General features: G+C 36.9%; 1 protein-coding gene and 1 long non-coding RNA gene across 6 annotated transcripts in view; one reads left to right on the forward strand and one right to left on the reverse strand.

The window, feature by feature from the left end:
• The window catches only part of UNC13C (unc-13 homolog C), a 131,586-nt gene that overhangs the window by 87,271 nt on the left and 22,324 nt on the right, over positions 1 to 21,991 (forward strand). The window contains exons 20-25 of the mRNA XM_058846971.1: positions 8,580 to 8,706; positions 9,615 to 9,711; positions 10,140 to 10,283; positions 11,272 to 11,349; positions 14,766 to 14,843; positions 21,584 to 21,672. Coding sequence (XP_058702954.1) covers positions 8,580 to 8,706; positions 9,615 to 9,711; positions 10,140 to 10,283; positions 11,272 to 11,349; positions 14,766 to 14,843; positions 21,584 to 21,672 — 613 coding nt within the window. The remainder of the gene's footprint in view (positions 1 to 8,579; positions 8,707 to 9,614; positions 9,712 to 10,139; positions 10,284 to 11,271; positions 11,350 to 14,765; positions 14,844 to 21,583; positions 21,673 to 21,991) is intronic.
• LOC131583144 (uncharacterized) overlaps positions 17,619 to 21,991 on the reverse strand; it is a 48,526-nt gene continuing 44,153 nt past the window's right edge. For all 5 annotated transcript variants that reach the window (XR_009278460.1, XR_009278461.1, XR_009278458.1 and 2 more), the window contains one exon: positions 17,619 to 19,112. This is a non-coding gene — a long non-coding RNA (uncharacterized LOC131583144). The remainder of the gene's footprint in view (positions 19,113 to 21,991) is intronic.

Here is a 21,991-nt window from a genome sequence, read left to right on the forward strand (position 1 = left end):
CTCTTTCCACAAATGAGTGAGCTGAAGGGAGAAGTTCAGCTGGATGGGCTGTATATCACCTGTAGCAGCAGGGGCAGGCAAGACCTCCTCCAGAGTTTGTAGATATCTTAACCCAAGAGAATATTTTGCTGCTTCTTTCTTCTTGCCCTTGATTACAGTTCTTTACCACTACGATGGTAAAGAACCCTTTATTCCATCTCACATTTTTACAGGAGCTAGATTTAAATCTTTTGTCTGAACTAATTTTATGTATGGGGAAGGAAAACAAAAACCCCAAACAAATAAAACCTCTAAGCAAAAATGTAGCTTTGTCCCTTAAAGGACCTGCATTGTTTAGTGCAGCTCTGCATCTGCTGGATGGGGAAAACTTTCATCCTGTTTTTTCTCAAGGGGTTTGTTCCCCTTATCTCTGTCAGAGTGGAGCTGCATAATTCTCACACAGCTGCATTGGAACATGCGTGCTGCACCTCTTCCTGTGTTCTGTGAGCTAATCACAAAATGAATCCCCTTATATTTTGGACTTCTTCATTGAGAAACAGTAACTAATAACTTTCTGGAAAAGAAATACCTTTCTTTATCAACTATAATAAAATGTTTGAGTTAAAGAAAATTAAAAATAACAAGAAACCTCTGCTCCCTTTAATCTTGCCCATTTTTACTATGACACTGCTTTAAAGCTTTCCTCACATAGCAGCTGTTCTTCTCCTAGTCTTTCTTTTCTTAGGTCAAAGACTCAGTGTTTTACTCTCAGGACTATTTCACTGGTGGAGATGCACTTGTGTCTTTCTCCTATAGAATCTGAGGTCAATTTCCTCTTATGGGCAAGTGCATTAATTCTAAACTAAACATTTGATACTGCTTCACCCCCAGGAAAATGGAATAAATCTGTTAAAACTGCTTGTTTCCACATTATCTTTTAATAAGCCTTAAGTGCAATTTGCTGGGTAAGAATTAGAGAACACCTCTCTGGTTTTGCATTTGCAGGCAGAGCCAAATAGAACACAGGTAATTATTTAAGTGCAGCCTCACATTTATCTTCCTGCTGTATTCTTCCTGGTTTGTACTTTATTTTACTAATTGCTTCTAATATGCAAGCATGCCTATTTGATAAGGTTTCATGCTTACTTTGCATACTAGTGATGAGGCAAAGGGCAGAGAATCAGGTCTTCATGGACAGACACACGTTTTTAAAAAATTAAGAAATAAGTAAATGGAAGAAGCCTATCACAAAAATTATATTGAAGATGCACAGCTGATTATTTAGTAGTTCCAATGCTACTGAAGTGCTCTTTGTTACCTTTATTGTTTTCCATCTCAGATTCAAGCAATATGCAGTCAAATCATAAAAACATGGAATGGTTCAAGGGGACTTTAAAGATCATCCAGTTCCAACCCCCATGCCATAGGCAGGGATGCCACCCACTAGACCAGGTTGCTCAGGGCCCAATCCAACCTGCTTTGAGCACTTCCAAGGATGGGACATATTCTCTCTTTGTTTTGCAATTTTTATACTTATTAGAGATTTATGAAAGCTTAATCAATATAAATTGGATTCCTATATTAGCATATATTCCTATATTACTTTTCTTTTTTATTACTTTCATTACTTTTTTTTATGACTTTGAATAGATGTTGAAATGTCAATATGAAGTACTTGAAATTTAAATCGTATTCTTCAGACTTAGGGCTTTAATTATCATCATAGGTCTCATGTCAGATAGGATGGACTGTTTCTTCTGCTTCATCCATAGCTCCCATTTCCTTACACATTCCATGGTCAATAAATATATAAACCAAGAATTCCACCAGCAGTAAAAAAGCAGAGTTCAGATTATTTCACTCATTAGAAACAAGTGCTTACTTCCTTTGTTTTCAATAGTAGCCATGTGCATCCAAAGACAGAATTTTATCTCCAAATGTTTGTTGCTTGAATATTACCTGCTTAGTATCATTTATGTAGATTTCAGTCTGATATATTGAAGGATGAAATTTATACTGAGGTAGATCTTATACATTTACTTGTGTTCCTGGCATTTTTCTTTTCTTGGCAGCAAGCAAAACAAAGTTTATGCTTAATCAAGCTGTACATCTTGCATTGCCCTTTTGGTGATAACCCGTCCACTTCTCTGGAACTTTTGTGGAAGTATTTGGCTTTGGAAGTAGTGATTAATTGATGAGACCAATAGGAGTCTACAAATAACTACAAACAAGCAGTAAAAATGTTAAGTAGTAACAGTTATGATTAATGTTAATAAGATATAGTTAATTTGCCTAAGTAATTTGAAACATTTAGGCAATGTACCACAGTTTGTAAAAAATGGCAAATTCAGTGTTTAGAGTAGAAGATAGGGTAGTTTGCAGCAGGTTCATACATCCCTCATGACTGTACATATTGCATCTCTTAAGTAGTATATGACATTGGTATTTGATAGCCTTGAAGTTCCCACGAGACATTTACCTCTCCCCGGGAGCCATGTACAGCTCTGCCTTTTCTGACACCAGGCAGGCGACCCTGAGCTGTCCTGCAGCTGCAGGGAAATGTCAGGCAAAGCAGAGCACTGAGCAAATGGCCTCTTGGTTTGAGAGCTTCTCACTGAATGTAAGGGGCAATGTCACATCAGCTTTTACAGCGCACTGCAGTAAGTCAGTGATTGATTAGCCGCCTCCACTGCAGGCTAGGAGACAAAAAAGAACAGCAAATCCAATTTTCCTCACCATTCAGAATAAGAGAGTCTGTTTTCCTTCCCTGATGTCTGTCACAGAATCACAGAATGTTAGGGTTGGCAAGCACCTGTGGAGATCATCCAGTCTAACCCCCCGGTTAGTCAAGGCAAAGTCACCTGGAGCAGGTGACAACAGGAATGTGTCCAGGCAGGTTTGGAATGTCTCCAGAAGAGGGAGACTCCATGACCTGCCTGGACAGCTGTTCCATGCTCTGCTACCCTCAATGGAAAGTTCTTCCTCACCCTGAGATAAAACTTCTTGTGTTTCATGTTTTGGCCATTGCTCCTTTTCTTGTTGCTGGGCACCACAGAGTCTGGCACCATCCTCTCAGCATCCTCCTTGGAGATGTTTATATGCATTAATGAGCTCTCCCCTGAGTCTTTTCTTCTCCAGACTAAACAAGCCCAGCTCCCCTCCTAAGTCTCCCCTCGTAAGAGAGATGCTCCAGACCACTCATAATCTTTGTGGCATCCACTGGACCCTCTCTAGTAGCTCCTCTGCCCAGGGAGGAAATATGACTCCGTAGTAAGGAAATCTTTGAAGACCTACACTGCCTTTCTTAATTTATGCATGTTGCCTTAATAAGTGTATTTGGTCTCTGTTTTCTTCTGTTTCCCATTTGCACAGCTTCATCACCCCATGGAGATATTCCAGATGCAGTCCATTGTGTTTGTGAACTGTCCAAAGATATTTTGGTGAAAATTTCCAAGTAAATGCAGAGAAAAGATTGACTGTGTAGAAGTCTGTTGTGAAAGATACAATATATTTTTTAAAGGAAAATTAGAGGCGAGTTTAAAGAGATATATAATCCAAAAGGGAGGTAATGACAGAAGATTTCAGGTTTTGTTTTATTATATTCATCTTGACACAAAAAGCCCTTTCAGAAAGGTCAGTAGTATTTCACATTATAAAAATCAATATAAATTATACATAATTATCAATTGGTTATGTTCTACTGTCTATTTCAGTTAATACCCAGTGACTTCTATTGCCTTTAGCAAAGTACAAGAATCTTGGGATGAGATTCTAGTAGAATGTAATGTTTCCTTCTAAATCAGTGATGAACCTTGAGTTAATTTTTTTCTTAATTTGTGTCTCGTTTGCTATTCTGTTCATACAGTTAGAGGCTCCAGGTCTCTTTCAGCAGTATAGGGATTAAATCTAGAACACTATAGGCATAATACCCACATTAAAAGAGGCTGTGGCATAGCAACCACTCCTGTATTGTGAGAAATTTGCACTGGGATCAGGTGCACTGAGCATTAACTTCTACTTTTATTCAAAACATTGGTGCATCATTCAGTGTAACATTCCCACAGTGATTCAGAGGGAGGAATACCAATTCGTACCCAGTCCATATCATTCCTTGCCAGAGATTCCTCTAGCTATACTCAGTTTTGTGTTCCCAATTACCCTTCCCAATTACATGACTGCAAGTTTGGAAATAGCAGGTTTTCTGAAACAGCAGCTCTGGAAGAAATAGCAGCTGGTAGTCTCTGGAAAGATTGGTAGGTAATTATTGCAAATAATATGGAATTATGTCACAATGGTTGCAAATAGCAGCTGAGTTTTGATGGGAAAATTTGCAGCTAATCCAAACACAAATCCCATATGCTTAGTTGCAACCATTTCTGTTTAATAAACTGTAGAGCAGTAGACTGTATGTCAGTCAAACCAGCTGGTTGTGATGTAATTAATTTGCTACACATAAATATTCTTTATAGTACTTATTAATCCCTGAAACATTATCTATAAAGCCTGAAAACTGGACAAGTTTGGGTTTTTTAGAAAGATATTTTTATGTTTATGAAGTCAATTTGTCCATTTTTTACAGATTAATTTCTTTGAAGTTCTTGTTCATAAAGATTTGAAATATACTTTAAACCATCTTATTAGAATCCTTCAAGCAGCTTAACTATATGTTTTTATAAAAAATACTGGCTTGGAAACTTCTGTAGAAAAAAATTGCTCTGAGTTTTTGTAGCCAAATAAGAAAAATCAGAGTTGAACAAAATATCAATTTGATTATCTGAATATTTAACATGTTCATCTTTTGTGAAGGTTGTTAGATTACCCTTTTTTCCTTTTTTAGCAACTAATACATATCAAAAATTACATGGAAACTCTGAGTAATGTTATTACCTCAAGGTTAGAAAGAAAAAAAGATTCTGTAGTGAGCAAGATTCTATTCCAGTTTGTTAAATGACATTGTCTTTAGTGTATGTAGATATTTCTGCTTAGGAAGTCATGACTTTTGTTTGTTGCTTTAAGAAAATCTTCTCAACTTTCTTCAGCAATTGCTGGAAAAATCAGCAAAAAATCAAACATAATTCCAAAGTACTGTTGTTTGGTCAAGGCCTTTGAGGAAAGTGCCTTGGATTATAATCCTTCCTATTATGTTTCTTTATAAGTTTTTATGTAAAAGAACTGCTGCCTGAAATTATGTGCCAGATACAGCACATATCACCAGGACTCTGCTGATTTCATCACATGCCAACTTCTTTTGCATATATTAATGCATCCCTGTAATAGCTTTTAAAAACAATCTCTCTTCATTCTTGGTTATACAAATAACATTTGAGCAGATTATTTTTTTTTTCCTCAGTGCTGCTAGTCACTGGAGGCCTTCTTGAGGGAGGTTCCCATCTCTGTGGTTTGTAGCAGTGAGGAGGAACAATTCCACACAGTTTTCATAGTGGTTGCAGTTGCTGTAAGTTTCTGTTGCTGCAAGCCTGTGGAAGCACATGTGCATTACAGCATCACCCCTAAGGGGATATTCCCCCCACCCCAAGTGGCATCAACAATGTAAAAAAGTTACACTTAATGGAACTGCAATTCCTAAAAGCAGCTAAAGTGCCCCATACACACAACTAAACTTTATAGATGGTGCAGTTTACAAGAATCTTATCAGTATTTTTTCATTGATGCGTGACACAGTGATATACAAAATGCCAGAATGGGAGCTGAACATGACCTCTTTACAAAACTTATTAGATGCTTTTAGAAATATGCTGCACTACAAGGAATGTTTCAGAAAAGGGGCAGCACAAAATAAAAAATATTGTCAGCATTAGGTTTGCTATACTGGAGATTTCCTTACCTAGAATCATTAGATTCTGATAATGTTAAGGTATTTCTGTCATCATCTCTCCAGAGAGCACATTTGTACACAACTGGCAGGTTTAGCTCCAGACTGCCTCAGAAGTATAATAATTTTGCAAAGCAAGAGTGGACTTTTTAAAAATGTTATATTATGCAGCTACTACAACTGTCTTCCAGAAAGCCCAAAATGGGTGTCTGTATAGGGAAACATGGCATTAGCTTTCCCTCCAGGAAAATAGACACAGATCTCCAAAACGCATCCAGGTATCCTGTGCTGGCTCACATTTACATTAGCTTGTGCAAGCTTTTCAGAAATTAAGAAAGCAATCTATTGGTCCTAATCTAAATTCAGAACACCTACAGTGATGTTGCTGCACTTTGTAACCAAATTCCATGGTTACCATGGATAAACTCATCTATCATCCAGTTAAAATTGTCACTGCTGACTCATAGGGGCACCTGTTTGCTCCATTCTTTGGTTTAACTGAAGAGGTAAAATGCTTTGATACTGAATGACCTCATATGTCCTGTGAAGTGTTTGCTGATGTTCTCATATATTAATGTCAGGAATTCTGGGTGCTTTTTTCACTTATATGTAACTAGAAATAATATCCTGGGAGACTCTTTAAATATTCTCTACAAGGCATAACAGCCTGCAGAAAAAAAGTTCAATTATTCATGAATTACTTTTGTGCTCATTTTTAATGTGTTATAAATTTTAACCTTAAAAAGAAAATATCTGTGAATGGCATGTATAAGTTGTACCCTCCTGGACAAGTTTGCCAATTAGTGGCAGTAGCTCATTTCTAAAATTGAAATAAGCATTTCCTTGGTTTGTGATACTATAGCAAACATTCTCAAGTTACATTGTATAATCTAGCAACCCATTTATGCAAAGCTTGAATGAAAAAAAAGTGCTATTCCTTTCAGAAATTCCACTCTTTTGGGATGCAATCTAGGACAGATCTTTAACAATGACTTAAGCAGGAGATGTGCAGTGAAATTCATAGCAATAACATAATTGTACTCAGCGAAAGACTGGTCTACCTTGTAATATCTTCTATAGAGCAAATGTTTTGGCATCTGGCTTTATATAATAGTTTGTGAAAAACCTGCTGCCTACAAAAAAAGAAAGATTTCTCCGAGCCATGAGAGAAGGCAACATCTTTCTCTCTGTGGTCCTGTTTAATGCTTGTAACAATGATACTGGGCTGGGGAGAGTTTGTAGTAGCATGAAGATGAATAAATGCAATATTTAAACAGAAACTGATTTAGTGATTTTTCTTGAGTTTGGTGGAAAGGCAGTGAAGGTGAAAATGCTACTGCAATGCTAAAAAGGCAATAAAAGCCCACAAGGTCACTTCGTAAGCTGATTTGCACAAAACTTAGTAACTCACTGCCTAATAAAATGCATCTGAAACACTCATTTGTCAGATGGCATGGTGCACTACTGGAGTGCTGATTTGGCATAATAATAAAACTAAACATTTCCTTTTAATGTACCTGACTAGATCTGGAAACACAGAATGTGTCTTTCACAGTGCATTTTCACTGACAGAAACTCCAATGCTACTTTCAAGTGTATGACAGAGGGTGTGATGCTCCTGCTGTTACAGAAAATTGGGTTCCCATCCAAATACAGTAGATTTGTCTAAAGCTGTGTTGCAAAGCAAGCAGAAGTAAGGAGGTTTGGAACTGATAAGTTCTTAATACATAGTATTTACACAAAAGCATTATTCCTGCTGAGCACCTGTATTAGGTCCTTTTTAAAGGGAGCTGAGAAAAGAAATTACTCTTTTGCTTAGGAAAGAATGTGCAAGTGACATGACACCTCAAACAAATGAGACCTGTGGAGATTTTAGGAAGCTGTGAGCAGTAAATAAAGGTATGATTATTCTTCCCAAAACTCGTGGATCCCTGGTTTCATCCTGGGGGAGAAGGAAATGAAAGATTTGAGCAAGGATAAAGTGCCTGTTAGCTAAGGGATAGAAGGAATGGAGCTGTCCAGGTCTGCAGTGGCTGGATGAGTAATGCAGAGCATAGTGTACAAGTGAAAACAAGGATCAAAGTCCTGGAAGGAAGGTGGACATTTGTTCCAAACAAATTAAATCAGATTTCAAAAATGCAGAAAGTTATTACAGGTGGATCCATGACTTCTGCCACCCACCTCCATCTGCAAATTCAGTATGTGGAAAACAAGAGGACACTGAGAAGGTGAAGTCCACCTGAAAAAATTCAAAAACATTTCATCAAACCCTCTTTTTTCACTTGTGCCATAAATCAGATGGCTGTAGAGCTGTGGAGTTTTCCCTCTTTCTTTTTGTTAGCTCTGATGAATGCAGGTTTCACACATTCACGTAGGACTGGCATTTATAGCTGTTACTTCCTCTGGCTACTACACAGCTATGGTTGTCTTTTCCAGCTTGACATTCAAAAGCTTCTTAACCATTTTGCAGCAGCCAAAGAAGGATATAAAGAATAGAAGTCAGCAAATTTGTGGTTTTTTCTCACTGCAGTGAAGAGAGGGGAGAAGCCTGATTTGTAGTTTGGTCTTTGGTTTTTGTTTTTCCTAACGATACTCCAATCCTGAAAATTGAAACTGTTGTGGTATTCCTACCTCTAGAAAAATCAAACCAATTATGCTTTAAAACGCAAGTCCTGTATTATTATGTCACTGGTGCACTGAGGCACAAGAATGTTATTTACTGTTAGAATGCTATTAAGTGTTTTTATTTCCACTTCTTCTATTGCAGAACATGAAAAGCAGCGATTATGCAAAAGCACAGATTATATGAATTTGCACTTCAAAGTGAAATGGTTTTATAATGAATATGTGAGAGAACTCTCTGCTTTCAAGGATGCAGTGCCTGAATACTCTCTGTAAGTGATGTTTCGGGAAAGCTTCTGTGAATCTGGGCTTTGTGCAAGGTTTGTTTTGGTCAAATATTTATGCTCAGGTTTGTGTGAGATCTCGAGGTGTGTAGCACCAACAATTGCATTTTGCACTTTCTTTTTAATTCTTCATTCTGTCAAGTGGAATAGTCCAGGTGCTAACTGTGCAATTAGCTATTTCATAGGTTTCTACAGTTGTAACTCCAGGTCTTCAGAGATGACAAAAAGCTTTGGTCAGAAAATGTCTGTGGAAGGTAGGAGGTGTGGGAACGGCAGCACTTTTAGTTGCAGGTCTCTGCATTTGTTTTATAACCAAATTTAGATAAAGCTGTAGAGCTACCGGGATATACTACTGGAATCATTCTTACTGGATTGGATTAATACTCAGCTGCTGGCTTTGTTTGCACCTGTCTCCCTGCAAGAAATATATTCAGTATATGAACTACCCTTAATCTTCTGCAGTTCTGCTGGTTAGCTGAGATGGTTTGAGACCTGTTGTTACTTTTTTTTTTAATAAATGAAAGAAAAAACACAGCTGATTTTTACTAAAACAGAGTTATGTAAAAATTACTTCAGATACAAATAAAAAATAAATGTTACCAAAAAGCCATTATTGATAGAAGGTGCATTCCTGCTATGCTTCACTGGTAGAAAATTGGCTACTGCTTATTTTACATCACCAGGGTGAGAGCATTGTGAAACTGAAGCCTGAAAAGCCTTTTGGTAGCTGCAGCATTTTGGTGACAAAAATTTTTCCAGGGTTGTTGGAATGTTTAGCAATTAGAAAACATACAAAAACACGAGGTGCCAAACTGCTGGGTAGTACGACATCTCTCCTCTTGCCATCTTTATGAAATATACTTACTTTACTTTACAAAATTACTTTTAATTTTCAGGTGGTTTGAACCATTTGTCATTCAGTGGCTGGATGAAAATGAGGATGTCTCAATGGAATTTCTTCATGGAGCACTAGAAAGAGACAAAAAAGATGGGGTGAGCCTTTTTAAGGAAGAGAATAAATGAAGTATTAAGACATATATTATTACAAAACCAGAAGTACATTTGGTCCCACAACATCCATCTTAGACTTCAGGAGATAACAGCTTTTGGAAGATACCTTACAGAGAAATTCCTGTTCTAATTCCCTCTGATTCCTTCTGCCTAAATCCCCACAGAATTTATTCTATGGTATCATTTCATTAACCTATGATGTGATAATGATGTCATGAATGCAAATTATGATTTTATTTTTGAAAGGTTCAAAAGTATCAGAAAAGTGAAAAGCCACATTTCTTACTATTACCAATGAGACTTTTCTTTTTATCACTTTTTTTGACTCTAAGAGGATTATCAAGTATAAGAATCAATGAATACAGTTTTTATCTCTGAACAAATACTGACATTTGAATGTTTCTCTCTAGTTTCAGCAAACATCAGATCATGCCCTCTTCTCTTGTTCTGTGGTTGATGTCTTCACACAGCTCAATCAAAGCTTTGAGATTATTAGGAAATTGGAGTGTCCTAATCCAGAAGCACTGTCTCATTTAATGAGAAGATTTGCAAAGGTAAATTAAAGTCAATGCATCTCAACTAAGCTTTAGAGAATGACACTGTTGCCATGTACTTGAAAGCTGAGTGATTCCAGTGCTTTTTAGAATCAGTGGTTTTTATCTACTTGGGATCCTCAGAAAGACATGATGTTTGTGGCTTAAGGCTGGGTTTTGTCTACTTTGTCTAAATGGTTTACCAGTTTGAGAAGTTCTAGCCTCTCTGAGATTTCACATTTATGTATTTTGTACATATACGTATGCATCAATTGTTATCTTGCTAAGAACTGATTGCAGTTCCATTAATGGAGCCATTCATTAAAATGCAATTAGCTAATTAGGTAGTGCAAGTAAAGGAAAAATTCAAGATGTGGCAATTAAAATTTTTTGTTTGAAGTCCTGAGGTGGTAGTTATTCACCTGCTGCTTGATAACCTCAATTCTGCCTGCTTTCTATTTTGATAGTTACATTTCCTCACAAGCTCTGAATTTCTATTATGGTCCTGCTGGCTTTAGAAAAGTTCACATTTACATTTAATTCTGTTCTTTCATTGCAACTATTCTCCATTTGCAGACTTCTTATTTACATGATTATTGTAAGGTAACTCACATTGCCAGGCTTTGAACAGTGCTCCTCTTGTCTTATATTTCCATTATATTTCTAGTCTACATATTGTCACCCTGGAGGATTTTTTGAGCTCGCTACTGTTCCATTAATTATGTAGTACATTGCAAGGAGTAGAGTTCTCAGTGCTTCTCAAAAGCAGTACTGCTAAAATTAAACTATCTCTGCTATTGATGATTGCTTTACATTAAGAACTACCCACCAGCTGCTGTGCAAGGATTTGAAAATGTGATCACGAGATTGCTTTTATTATATCTAAAAAATATAATATACTACGTGTGTAAGCACCTGTAAAGCCTATCATTTATACAAACCTCTTCTTTTAATAATTTTGGTTTACATTATGAAATTCACCATTTAAAAGAGCCTTCTCCTCTTCTAGACCATCAACAAAGTACTTGTTCAGTATGCTGCAATCATTTCAAGTTACTTCAGCTCCTATTGTGATAAAGAAAATGTGGTGAGTAAGAATCTGTGGCTTTTTTCTGTCTCAGAAATTGCCTTTAAATGACTTACTGTACTTTTTGAAAATATAATCACTTCTATATATGAAAAAGCATGAATGGAGGGAGGTCAGCATGTTTTCATAGCTGCTTACAGTGATGTGTAAAAGCCACAATAAGTGAAATTAGTTAAAAATCCTAGTTAATAATTTCAGTATTAAAGCTATAAAGTAATTACAAGATGACTACAAACATGCTGTGGATAACAACCTAATACTATGGTGGACATGGTGAATGTATCATCTTGTTTCTCAAAGAGAGGAAAATATCTTTGTTTAGGGTTTTCACTTTGCACTGCCTTGCCTCTCTGTATCAGTTTGTGCATCGGGGAGCTTCCAAGATCCCTGTGCAGGGAATGTGTGCAGAGGTTTCTGCTGCTGCCCCTCACTGGGCTTTACTTTATCCCTGCAGAGGGGAGAAGAGAATTGTGCTGTTTTGTTGCTTCTCTACTTTACAAGGGAGTCCCTAATGAAGGGGACCAGATTGCCACAGGCTCAGAAATAAATGAGATATGGACACTAAAGATGTAATTGAGCAAATGGAAACATTTTCAATACTTTAACAAGACCAGGGAAAAGTATTCTTGGGAACTGGCTTTTCAATATCATTGATATTCAATCAAAGCTAGCTCTCCCATGGCAGGCAGCTTTTAGCACAAAGCCTGCTGTATTTAGTAGTGTTTTGTTCAGCTGTACCAGTCTGCAGTGGATCAATGACTGCAGCCCCATCCTCAGACTGTTCCCCTTTAATGGTACAGCCCTTAGCCCATCACAGATCTCAGCAGTCCTTGTGCCACATCCCTGTGTGTGACATCTGCCAGTGCTCTGTACACTTCAGGGCAGTGTGATGGTCTAGAGGTCACCTACACACAATAATAGAATTTTAAAAGACATCTACTGCAGCTAAATATCAAATACTGGGAGTTCCTATGAATTTAGTGTTTATATTAAACAAATTTCACTGCTTTGTAGAAGAAATTACTTCTAAAAAAGCGTTGAATCACCAAGACTAATTGTTTGTCCAGTCTTTTGGCCTGTCCAATGGGATTTTTTTAATTTTTGGAGTGAATAATTTCTGAAGTCATCCTCATATAACCATCTTTATTAAAGCTTTAGATTAAATTAATCTCATTATGAATGAAATAATGTCTTGGGTTGGAAGGGACCTTAAAGATCACCTCCTTCCACCCCTCTGCTGTGAGCAGAGACACCATCCAGTAGACCAGGTACAAAGTATTGTATCAAATGCCTTTGAGGGACATAACTTTCTTTTAAACAGAATTTGCCTTACATGATTTTATCTTAATAAAAGTTGATTTGATCTGGTAATTTCAGCTACAATAAATGTTCATCTGCATTGAAGTTGATAAAGGAGATTAAAATGAATACTTTTTATTATTTAAATTACAATTTGGCATTCTTTTTCAAGTCAATACTTTCAGTAATCTTATTCAGCACTACTGAATGTACACATATACTGCTCAAATAAAAGCATATCAAAGATGCTTTTCACAAAGATATTTATCTAATGTAGAAACAGCCTCTTGTCTTCTACCTCCTGTCAGCATTTACAAACTAATGTGGGTTCTGGTATTGCACTTGCCACTCACTTTTACCTGTTCTTGCATCTGTCTGATTCCTGTAAACTGTTGCACAAACTATGCTGAAGGGTAGGTGATAATGAAATTAAATGAGAATGTTTTTAAGTAATGTTCTTTATTTAACAGCAATAGCAAAGTTTTCATTGAGTCAAGGTTAGCCTACCTGAGCCTCAAATGAAACTTTGAAACTGCTTCAGTGTGAAGTGTTTCTCTCATAGCTTCAGTGTATTGCCCAAGGCATTTACATTTGTTTGGAAGAAAAGGAGCAAGATGTTATATTCAACTACCTATACCCCCATCATATATCATAATACTCATAATTATTTATTTGTGATACAGCAGAAAATTTCCAAAGTAATTCACTTGTTAGAAGTCAGGAGATAGTACAGGAAAGGAGAATACCATCTTAGTGATTGTAAATTACTAGAAGGTAGATAGACAAATAGAAGTGGGTTTGTGGATTTTTCAAGAGATGAGCAGAGAAGTGACATTTCAGCTATACAAAGCCAGTGCACTCTGTAGGATGAGCACCATGCTTCACTGGGAAAGAATCATCTAAGTGGTAAGAAGTTAGACCAAATTTCTTTTTTTCTTTTTCTATTGAGAAGGACTCTGACACCAAATTCCTATGAGAGTAATGTATTAATAATTGAAGCTAAATCGTGATATTGATCCCATTGTGTTTCAGCTCTGCTTTGAAACATGCTATTAACTAGAAAGGTGCAGATGAGTATCAAACACTGCAACCATTCCATCACCACCTTGTTGTCTGAAAAAAAGTTTGTGTTTTATTGAAATGAATTTTCTCAGTCTAAATTAATGCAGCATGCACTAGAACACATTGGCCTTGGCCAGGCACAGTTCTTTTAGTAAGTATCATCTGATTCTTCATCTGCACCATAACAAACCAGCATATAAGGTTATCTAAGTACACAATATTCTAGTAATAGATTTTCTTCCATTATTATTGTAACTATCTCCTTAATTTTGTTAACATTTTACTTTTAACCTTATATGAATGCAGAAATTGTATTCATATATTTTCACGTACACATTCAGGCACTTTTACACAGTGGCTCTTTTGCATAGAGTTCTGCCTTTTAAAAATTAGCTTAAACAGCAATATTTCTAAATTAAAAAAATATGATTACAGAGTCCTATTGCCTAATTTATTCACCAGCTTTTCAAGTAATGGAAAAATGCATATTTCTAAAATATTATTCTGTTATTAACAGAGCTGCCTCTTGATTTATTCAAATACTTAAGCATCAGCCATTATATGGGTTACAGTGTTGTCATGGTTTTCTGCGCAAGCTGGGTCTAGCAAACAGTGAGGCAATGCCTTTCCTGCAGCCCACTGTCACCCCCAAAGCACTCGGATCATTGCTGCCTCTGCTCTCCACGGGATGCTGGTGCTGCTTGCATTGATCCACCAGATGTAACTGTATTGGGTATGACTAGAAACTACCTGGGAGAGCTCAGCACATCAAATTCTGGGATCTGAAACCTGTCCAGCTGACTGGGAGATGGTTCCCTGTGGGGCAGCACTGCTCTTAGGGGGCAGTCATGGGCTGAGAAGGCAAAGAGAAGGGTCAGTTAAGGAGGAAGGAGAGGCAGCAGTGGACAGGAAGTTCCTCTAATGGAACTTGAGAATGTATGAATGAAGATGGTCTTAGAAATCTTTTCCAACCATAATGATTCTATAATTCTATGAATGTAGGGCTGCTGAAGAGTTGTTCATGCACAATCTCACATTTGATGCTCTCTCTGTAGGCCTGTATCTTGATGAACAACATTCAGCAATTAAGAGTCCAGCTTGAGAAAATGTTTGAGTCCATGGGAGGGAAAGAGGTGAGTCATATCCGTGTCCTGGTTCATTTAAAGTTCCTTAGAGATCATTAGCACCATATCTGCAACCTAGACAAAGCTTTCACTTCTACTTACAAAGAAAATCAAAATGCTAAAAAAAGAAGTCTACAAGACCTATTTACAGTCCTGACAATCCTGCAAAGATGTAACACTAATTCACAGACACATGCTAATGATCTGTAATGTTCTATCAGCTCTGGGTGTTTTGTGTTGCAATCTGTAGTGCCAGCTTTATTTTAATGTTTGTATTGGATTATACTTTGCTTTTTATGTATTGGTACGTTTTGTCTGTAATGTGTCATTGTCTTTGTCTAATGCCTTTGACTTGCAATCCACTGAGCAGAAGAAAGAAGGAGAGAGATTCTCTTATGAGGTTTGTGATAGTAAGCATCTTTTATTATTCCTGACCATATTTTCTAAGGCTAAGAACAGTCATATTTACTACATATTTCCATTGATGCATTTGTGTAATTCCCTATGATCTAAAATCAAAAAGAGCTATGCTTGGGCATTCAGTTGACACTAAACTGAAAAGTTTTACTAGGCAGATAGTGTAAAGCCTTTCAGAGTTCTAAAAAAATCTATAAAACATTTTAAGTGCACTTTTCAATATCTGAAGGCCTGCTTGTATTCAAGATACCATTTCACCAAGAGCTTTTATTCAACAGTTCAAAATACCCTCAAGCTTTACCCCGTTTTTCAGTTCAGAAGATTTAAAAGCACCTGGAGTCCTGTCCAACAGTAAAAGGACATAAACAGTGCTTCAATACCTTCCTGACTGTAGTCTTTTACTGTTCTGAAATATGATGAAGAAATTAACATATCTTCAAGCCATAGAAAAAATCCTGTCTACTTGTTGAGAAACAATGTTTAGAACATGAATATCCTACCCATATTATCAGTAGCTGGCTTTAAAAATTAAGTTATGCATGCATCATCATTTTTCTTCTTGAGGCTGTAGCTTGATAGATTCACAGAACTTTGCTCTAATGTGGCCACATCACACAGAGAGAACTGGAAAACACAGCATTTCATATTGCCACATCCACAGTGGTGCCCTGCAGAGGTGAGATGGGTCCCCTTTGCCATGCAAGGAGCTGCAGCCTCCAGATGCACCCACAGAGTCACTGCAGTCCCTCTGCTGAGCCAGGAACAGCTCCTTGAAGCTGCCACTGCAAAAATAACTCCTGCTCCAGATAACAGGAAATAAACTCCTGCAGCCTTGTCACTGCAAATTTCTTACCAAACTTTGAAAATAGACATTCATCATCCAGAAGTGGCTGTTTTTGCGGTTCCTATTATATCTTTTCCCTCTCTGAATATTACAAGTAATCTCGTCCTCCATGCTTTTATGTTCTGTGCAAAGTACTTTTGTATTAAGTCTTGGATCCAATCTTAATTTTGAATGTCATGATTCACGAAAACAGGTAAATGTCCATAAATCAGGATAATGACAAGGGCAGAGAAAAGCTGAGTCACATTTTATGTCTATTTCTATCAAATTATTTTCAACCAGAATATTTGTTTGAATCTCTGGAATGTCACCTTTTCCACATGAAAATATTAGTTTTTCATTTGCTCCTAATGCCTTACATACTTTTTTTTTTAGTTAGGCATTTTTCATAGCAATTTTCTTTCACAAGTTCTTATGACTTCTCATCCTTTTTGGTTTTCTTTTGATGTTAATGAAGATTAATTATTACGGTTGTTACAGTATCAAAGCAGAATTTCCTAAAAATATGGTGCAACACACAACCCACAGAGGCAATTTGGATATATTTTTCTATAATCCCTTCATTAGGTGCCTTAAGTGCATCTCTCATTCACAGTCTAAGACAAAAGATCTTAAAAATACATTCAGGCTTCTAGGGCAACTTCTTGAAGAAAAGCACATTCATGTTCAATTTTTTTTCACCCATATCAAAATGCCACTAAAATGTTTGTCTTCCAATTGGAATATTTACTCCCCTCACTATTCCAAAGGCCCAACTGCTAATGGCCAATTTGGCTTATTGAACTGGTACTCATAAGAAACAAAGCCAGCAATAAAATCTGTAAGCAGTTTCCTTGAAGGGAAAAAACAGTTTAATATTTCACTTGTGGAGGGCATAAAAGTCAGATGATTTTCAGCAAAATAATGAGACCTATTTCAGTTGAAGCAAAACTAATTCTAAGAAAAATTAAATGCTGTTAATCTCCTCAGTGTCACACTGTGAGCAGTATGTCTTTCAAACTGTGCAGTCAAAATAACCACAATCAAGCAGCTATCCCTCTGTTCAGAGTAGGCTTATTGCACATTGCAGGCAGGGAGCTCTATAAATAGAGAAAAAGCTGGTTTCTCAGATCCCCCACCATTAAAATAAAATAGTCTGAACAAGATGAGCTTCTTTATTAGTTGTCCTCCTCTGCTGCAGCAAAGCAGGGAAGGTACTTACAAATCATATCAATGAGAACAGTCTGCCATAAGAAAGAGTAGTAAAGTGCATCCAACCCACTGTTTGTTTGGGGGTTTTTTAATCAAGTCCAAAAACATAGGAACAGATCATCATCATAGAATTTTGGTTTAGCTCCTGTATGTTTCATCCAAAAGGAATGCATACATTTACACTAAATATTTTTTTTCATGTCTGACAAGCTGGAAGCTGATAAAAGAGAAAGAAGGGAAGCCAGTGCTTATGTTGTTTTACACCAGATGACTGAACATGGCAGAAGTGAGTTACAGTAATTAGGATCAAAAGAAAAGGTGTAAAGCAAAGGGAGGTTATGTATGACAACCTTTATTATATAACCTATTATACATAAATCATATTCCCACTTTGGTAAATTCAGTTCCAATTTTACACATAAAGCTTAGGAATTCCTATAGCAATCTATACATGGCCTTAAAGACTTTGGTGGGGTGACAGGACCAGACTTCAGCAGAATAGTTCAGCAGTGTCCATCTTTACATCTTGTACAGAGGCCCAAGTGCTTTTCAGTGTGCTTGGAGCAGTGGCAGCCAAGCATCTCCCATCTCACTGTCCTAAGGGTGTGGGTGGAGGAGGGGTGGTGTCTATCAGAGACAGGAGGAACCACTAAAGTTACAGAGCTGATAAATATCTGTACCTGCAAGATATACAGAAAATATGTAAAACTATTTTCTGAACAGAATTAACCAGGAAATTCCATTAGAAAAACTATAAGTAATTAGACTTGTGAAATTGTAAATGGAATTCAGATTAGAGAGGTTCCATTTAACTCATGCAAAAGTAATTTGCATCTCTGTAGTTTCCTGCAGAAAACACCAAATTTGCAGTTAACAAGATTATGTCCATACTAGCACACATTAAGATACAGCAGGGAATACCTCAATCTGAGCCATTGAAAGCAGATTCATCAGATTTTTAACTCTTTTCCAAGACTTGTCTGTATAAAAAAATTTACAGTTTTAAGACAGGCAGAATTTAGAAACAATGATGTTCAAATATTTATTATTTTTTCAGCTGTTCAGCAAATGTGTTCTCAGTTTTTGTGTAGCATTCAGAAAAAGTCAAACTTCTAATTATGTCTTTGATAATGCATAATCAACAGATCTTACATAGTGTGCCAACAGATTTATGAGTACATTCCCTTGTGGGTAAAAATTAATTCTGCTATTTAAGAGTATAGTAAAAAAACAGAAATATGAGCTTTAAAAAGGCAAGAATATTAAGAATTGATAGAAAAGTATGATTAACACATTATTAATGAAATAAACTTGATCCTTTAAAAAATCCAATTTTGACACCATAGCAACCTACCCCAAATGTATTTTAAGGCTAGTCCACATATGCTAGGAACTGTAAATGGAACCCAGAATACATTTGTCCAAGATATAAATGCATTTTTTCTCTTTTGCTGCTTAAATTAGATATGATACACTAATGACACTCATAGCTGGGTTTTACTGTTGGTTTGTTGATTTGATTTGTTTTGTTTTTTTCACAAAAATTATCTGCTCGAGTAGAGCCTTTTATTTTCCTGGTATATGTTCAGGGAAGTTTGTTAGTTTTCATTCCTCCTTCATCAAAATCTATGAAGCAAATGAGACTTGAAGAGAAAATGAGAAGTCCCCAATACCACAAATACTTCATTTTCATGTCTGTATATCCCTCTCTGACATAGTCTCAGATGCTGGTCGCATTGCCTTTGGTCTCACTTCCATGCTTCCATCTTAGCTCTGCCATGTCAGGAAAAAGAAGCAGGTCATGCTGTGGCATATTTGGGTGACGCCTGAGAAAAATCATTAGCACATAGAAGCCACATGGTTAAATAAATGAAAAGTGCACATTTTAGTTCTGGAGAGACACTTAAATCACCATTTTTTCCAGTACCTAAAGAGAAATAGCATTTAAAATTCTTGCTGACATCTTCCTAGTGATGCCAGCATGGCCAGGTGTGGAGCACCCGGCCGGGCAGCCCGCATACCTCTTTGTGTCACACACCTCCCCGTGCCACCGCATCGATGAGCATGAGCATGTGTACACACAGGGCTGGGGGTCCTGCCAGATGCCTCCAGCTGTGCACACACAAACTTGTTCATGCAATTTGTGAGCACAAAGCCTCTAAAATGTTTAACAGTTGCATGCACCCTTCTATAATGTGTATAATATCCACAATCTGGCGTTAGCATTTGATCCAGCTTTGGCCAGACTAACTTCAATTCCAGGTGAATCTAGCAGATACATTGTGTTTTCTGGTAATCACAATAACCTTTGGTAGAAAGTAACTACACTGACTTCTATAGGCCCAGTAACAAGGTGATTCTTTAGTTTGTGCATGATCTGCTAAGAAATTTTGAGTCTTCTGTTTGCCTGGTATTTTGTGTTTTCCTTGACATGTACCATGTTCAGTGTGAATGCTTGTGTGTTCTGTGTTTGTTAAATGTTTATATTCTAGTGGTCTTAAATTTGGGGGTTGTATGTATCCCTCCTAAGGAGACAGTATCATTCCCTAGGGCAATGCATTTCCTGGAAAAATCTTTGCCTTTGATAGATGCCTTAATTTGTTTACTAATATAGACATTGTGGTAAAATTAGCTTTTTAATTCCTGCTTTTCATATGAAGGAAAGCAATCACTTTAAGTGTATGAACTGTCAAAGTGTATCTGCCAGGGACACAACTAAGATATACAGAAGCAACAGAAGTTCTCTCAATGCAAAGTAATTCAAAACTTAATCAGTAAGTAGTCACAGTAAGTACTTACAGTAATAAGTAAAACACAAGCTTCTTAGATTAGAAGAGTTCTACATGACACTGAGTATCTTCTAAAGGATGTGTGGTAATTCCCCCCTGTCACCTGTTTCAGGTTCTTGTCAAAACCTATAGTGAAAATGTTGAATTTTCTATGATTTTAACCCACACATAACCTCTAAGGAGATAAAGGATTGTCTAAGATTAAAATAAAGTAGATCATTGGATCTATTTCTGCTTGCTTTGCTGTAGAATTCCTGTGTAGTCTCATGTAAATTATCCAGCTTCCCCTTGTCTCTGAAGTGTGATTAAAAGAAATGACCTGCTGCACCACAGTGTTCTGATGCACCAGAGGAAAAATAAGCACCAAGCAGTACTCATGCAGTTGGAAGACAGAAAAACACAAATAGAAAGAGCCCTGATTATGTATTCTAAATGTGCAGTGTCCTTTGAAATTGTCAGAAGATCTGTACCTGACATTGCTGCAGAACAGAGTCCACAAATTAAGGTTTATCACTGAAAATCTTTCCTTAACACTGGGATGTAGACAGCTGAAAGACCTGGCACATCAGCTATTAATTAACATTCAGCTGTAGATCCCAATGATCATCTATCATATCCCACAACGGGCCATAATTATTTTTCCTGAATGCTAAAGGTCAGGGAGATAAAAAAATTATTCTATTTTATTTTAAAAAGAACCCATAGCAAATAAGCAAGTTTGTTGACCAATATCAATAGGGTACCTTTTTGATTCAAAACCTATGCATGGATCCTCATCCCTGTAAATATAAACATATATTTCTCCCCTGCATTAACTTTCTTCCTATGTTTAGAAAACCTGTATCAAAACATCAGAATGTGTTGCTGTGTGCTTGAATTTTGTTTGCCCTAATGGCTTTTAGAAACAGCAGTACTGAAATTTGGTGGAGTCCCTTCCCACATACTCTGTCAGTAGAATTGGCATGGATGGTCTTCAAGCCATCTTTTTCAGTGCTGGCTGTTCTAATTTTACACTGCATTATGGAAACATTTGAAATATGGAAACAACTGTAATGCAAATCACAAAAAAACCTACCAACAATAGTGAAAGGTACAAAAATAATAAAAATATGAAGGCATCTGCACTGCTATTAACATGAGCACTGACTTTTCCTCATCCTTCTCTTTGTGTGTCTTGTTGGATACCACTGGCCTGATAAAGGTAGTTCTCTCCTTGTGACTGCCAGCACCATTTCCCAGTCCCACAGAAAGTCATTTTCCAATGACATAGTTTTGATTTCTAATATAAACATTTCCTACTATAATCAAAGATTTTTCCATATTTTTTTAAATGGTAATTGTACTTTAAGGCCTGCTAAAGCAATTCAGTGTCTGTTCCAACAGGTGTTTCCACATTTGGTTCTCCATAGTGCAGTGCACCTTTGCATATAATTATTAATTCATTGATTGTAATGGTAACCCCAGAAACCTAGTGTATAAATAAAATGTAATCTTATTTATCTTTGCAGTTGGATCCTGAAGCTAGTGTTGTTCTAAAAGAACTTCAGGTGAAACTTAGCAATGTATTGGATGAACTCAGTGTAACATATGCTGCAAGGTAACAAACCCATTTTACTGCAAACTTTAGAGGAATATTTCTGCTCAAAAAAATCTCCCTCATTGATGAAGTCTGGGTGGTTATTTGGGTGTCCTGAGGCACGGCTTGCCTCTGCCCTGATGGAATAGTATGCATTTGTGTGTGTGTGTGTGTGTGTTTAGACTCTGAAACAAATAACAGTAACCTCACTGTAAAGACAACTGAACATCATCTGTGGACGTAACATGTTACAGAGGTGAGGCTGATGGCTTTTGTTCTGCTTTTTGGAGAGCAAACTCACTGTTTTTTTCTTGCCTGATGCTATGTTAAACTTCCCTCT

Source organism: Poecile atricapillus, chromosome 11 (assembly GCF_030490865.1).
Source record: "Poecile atricapillus isolate bPoeAtr1 chromosome 11, bPoeAtr1.hap1, whole genome shotgun sequence".
Taxonomy (NCBI): Eukaryota; Metazoa; Chordata; class Aves; order Passeriformes; family Paridae; genus Poecile; species Poecile atricapillus.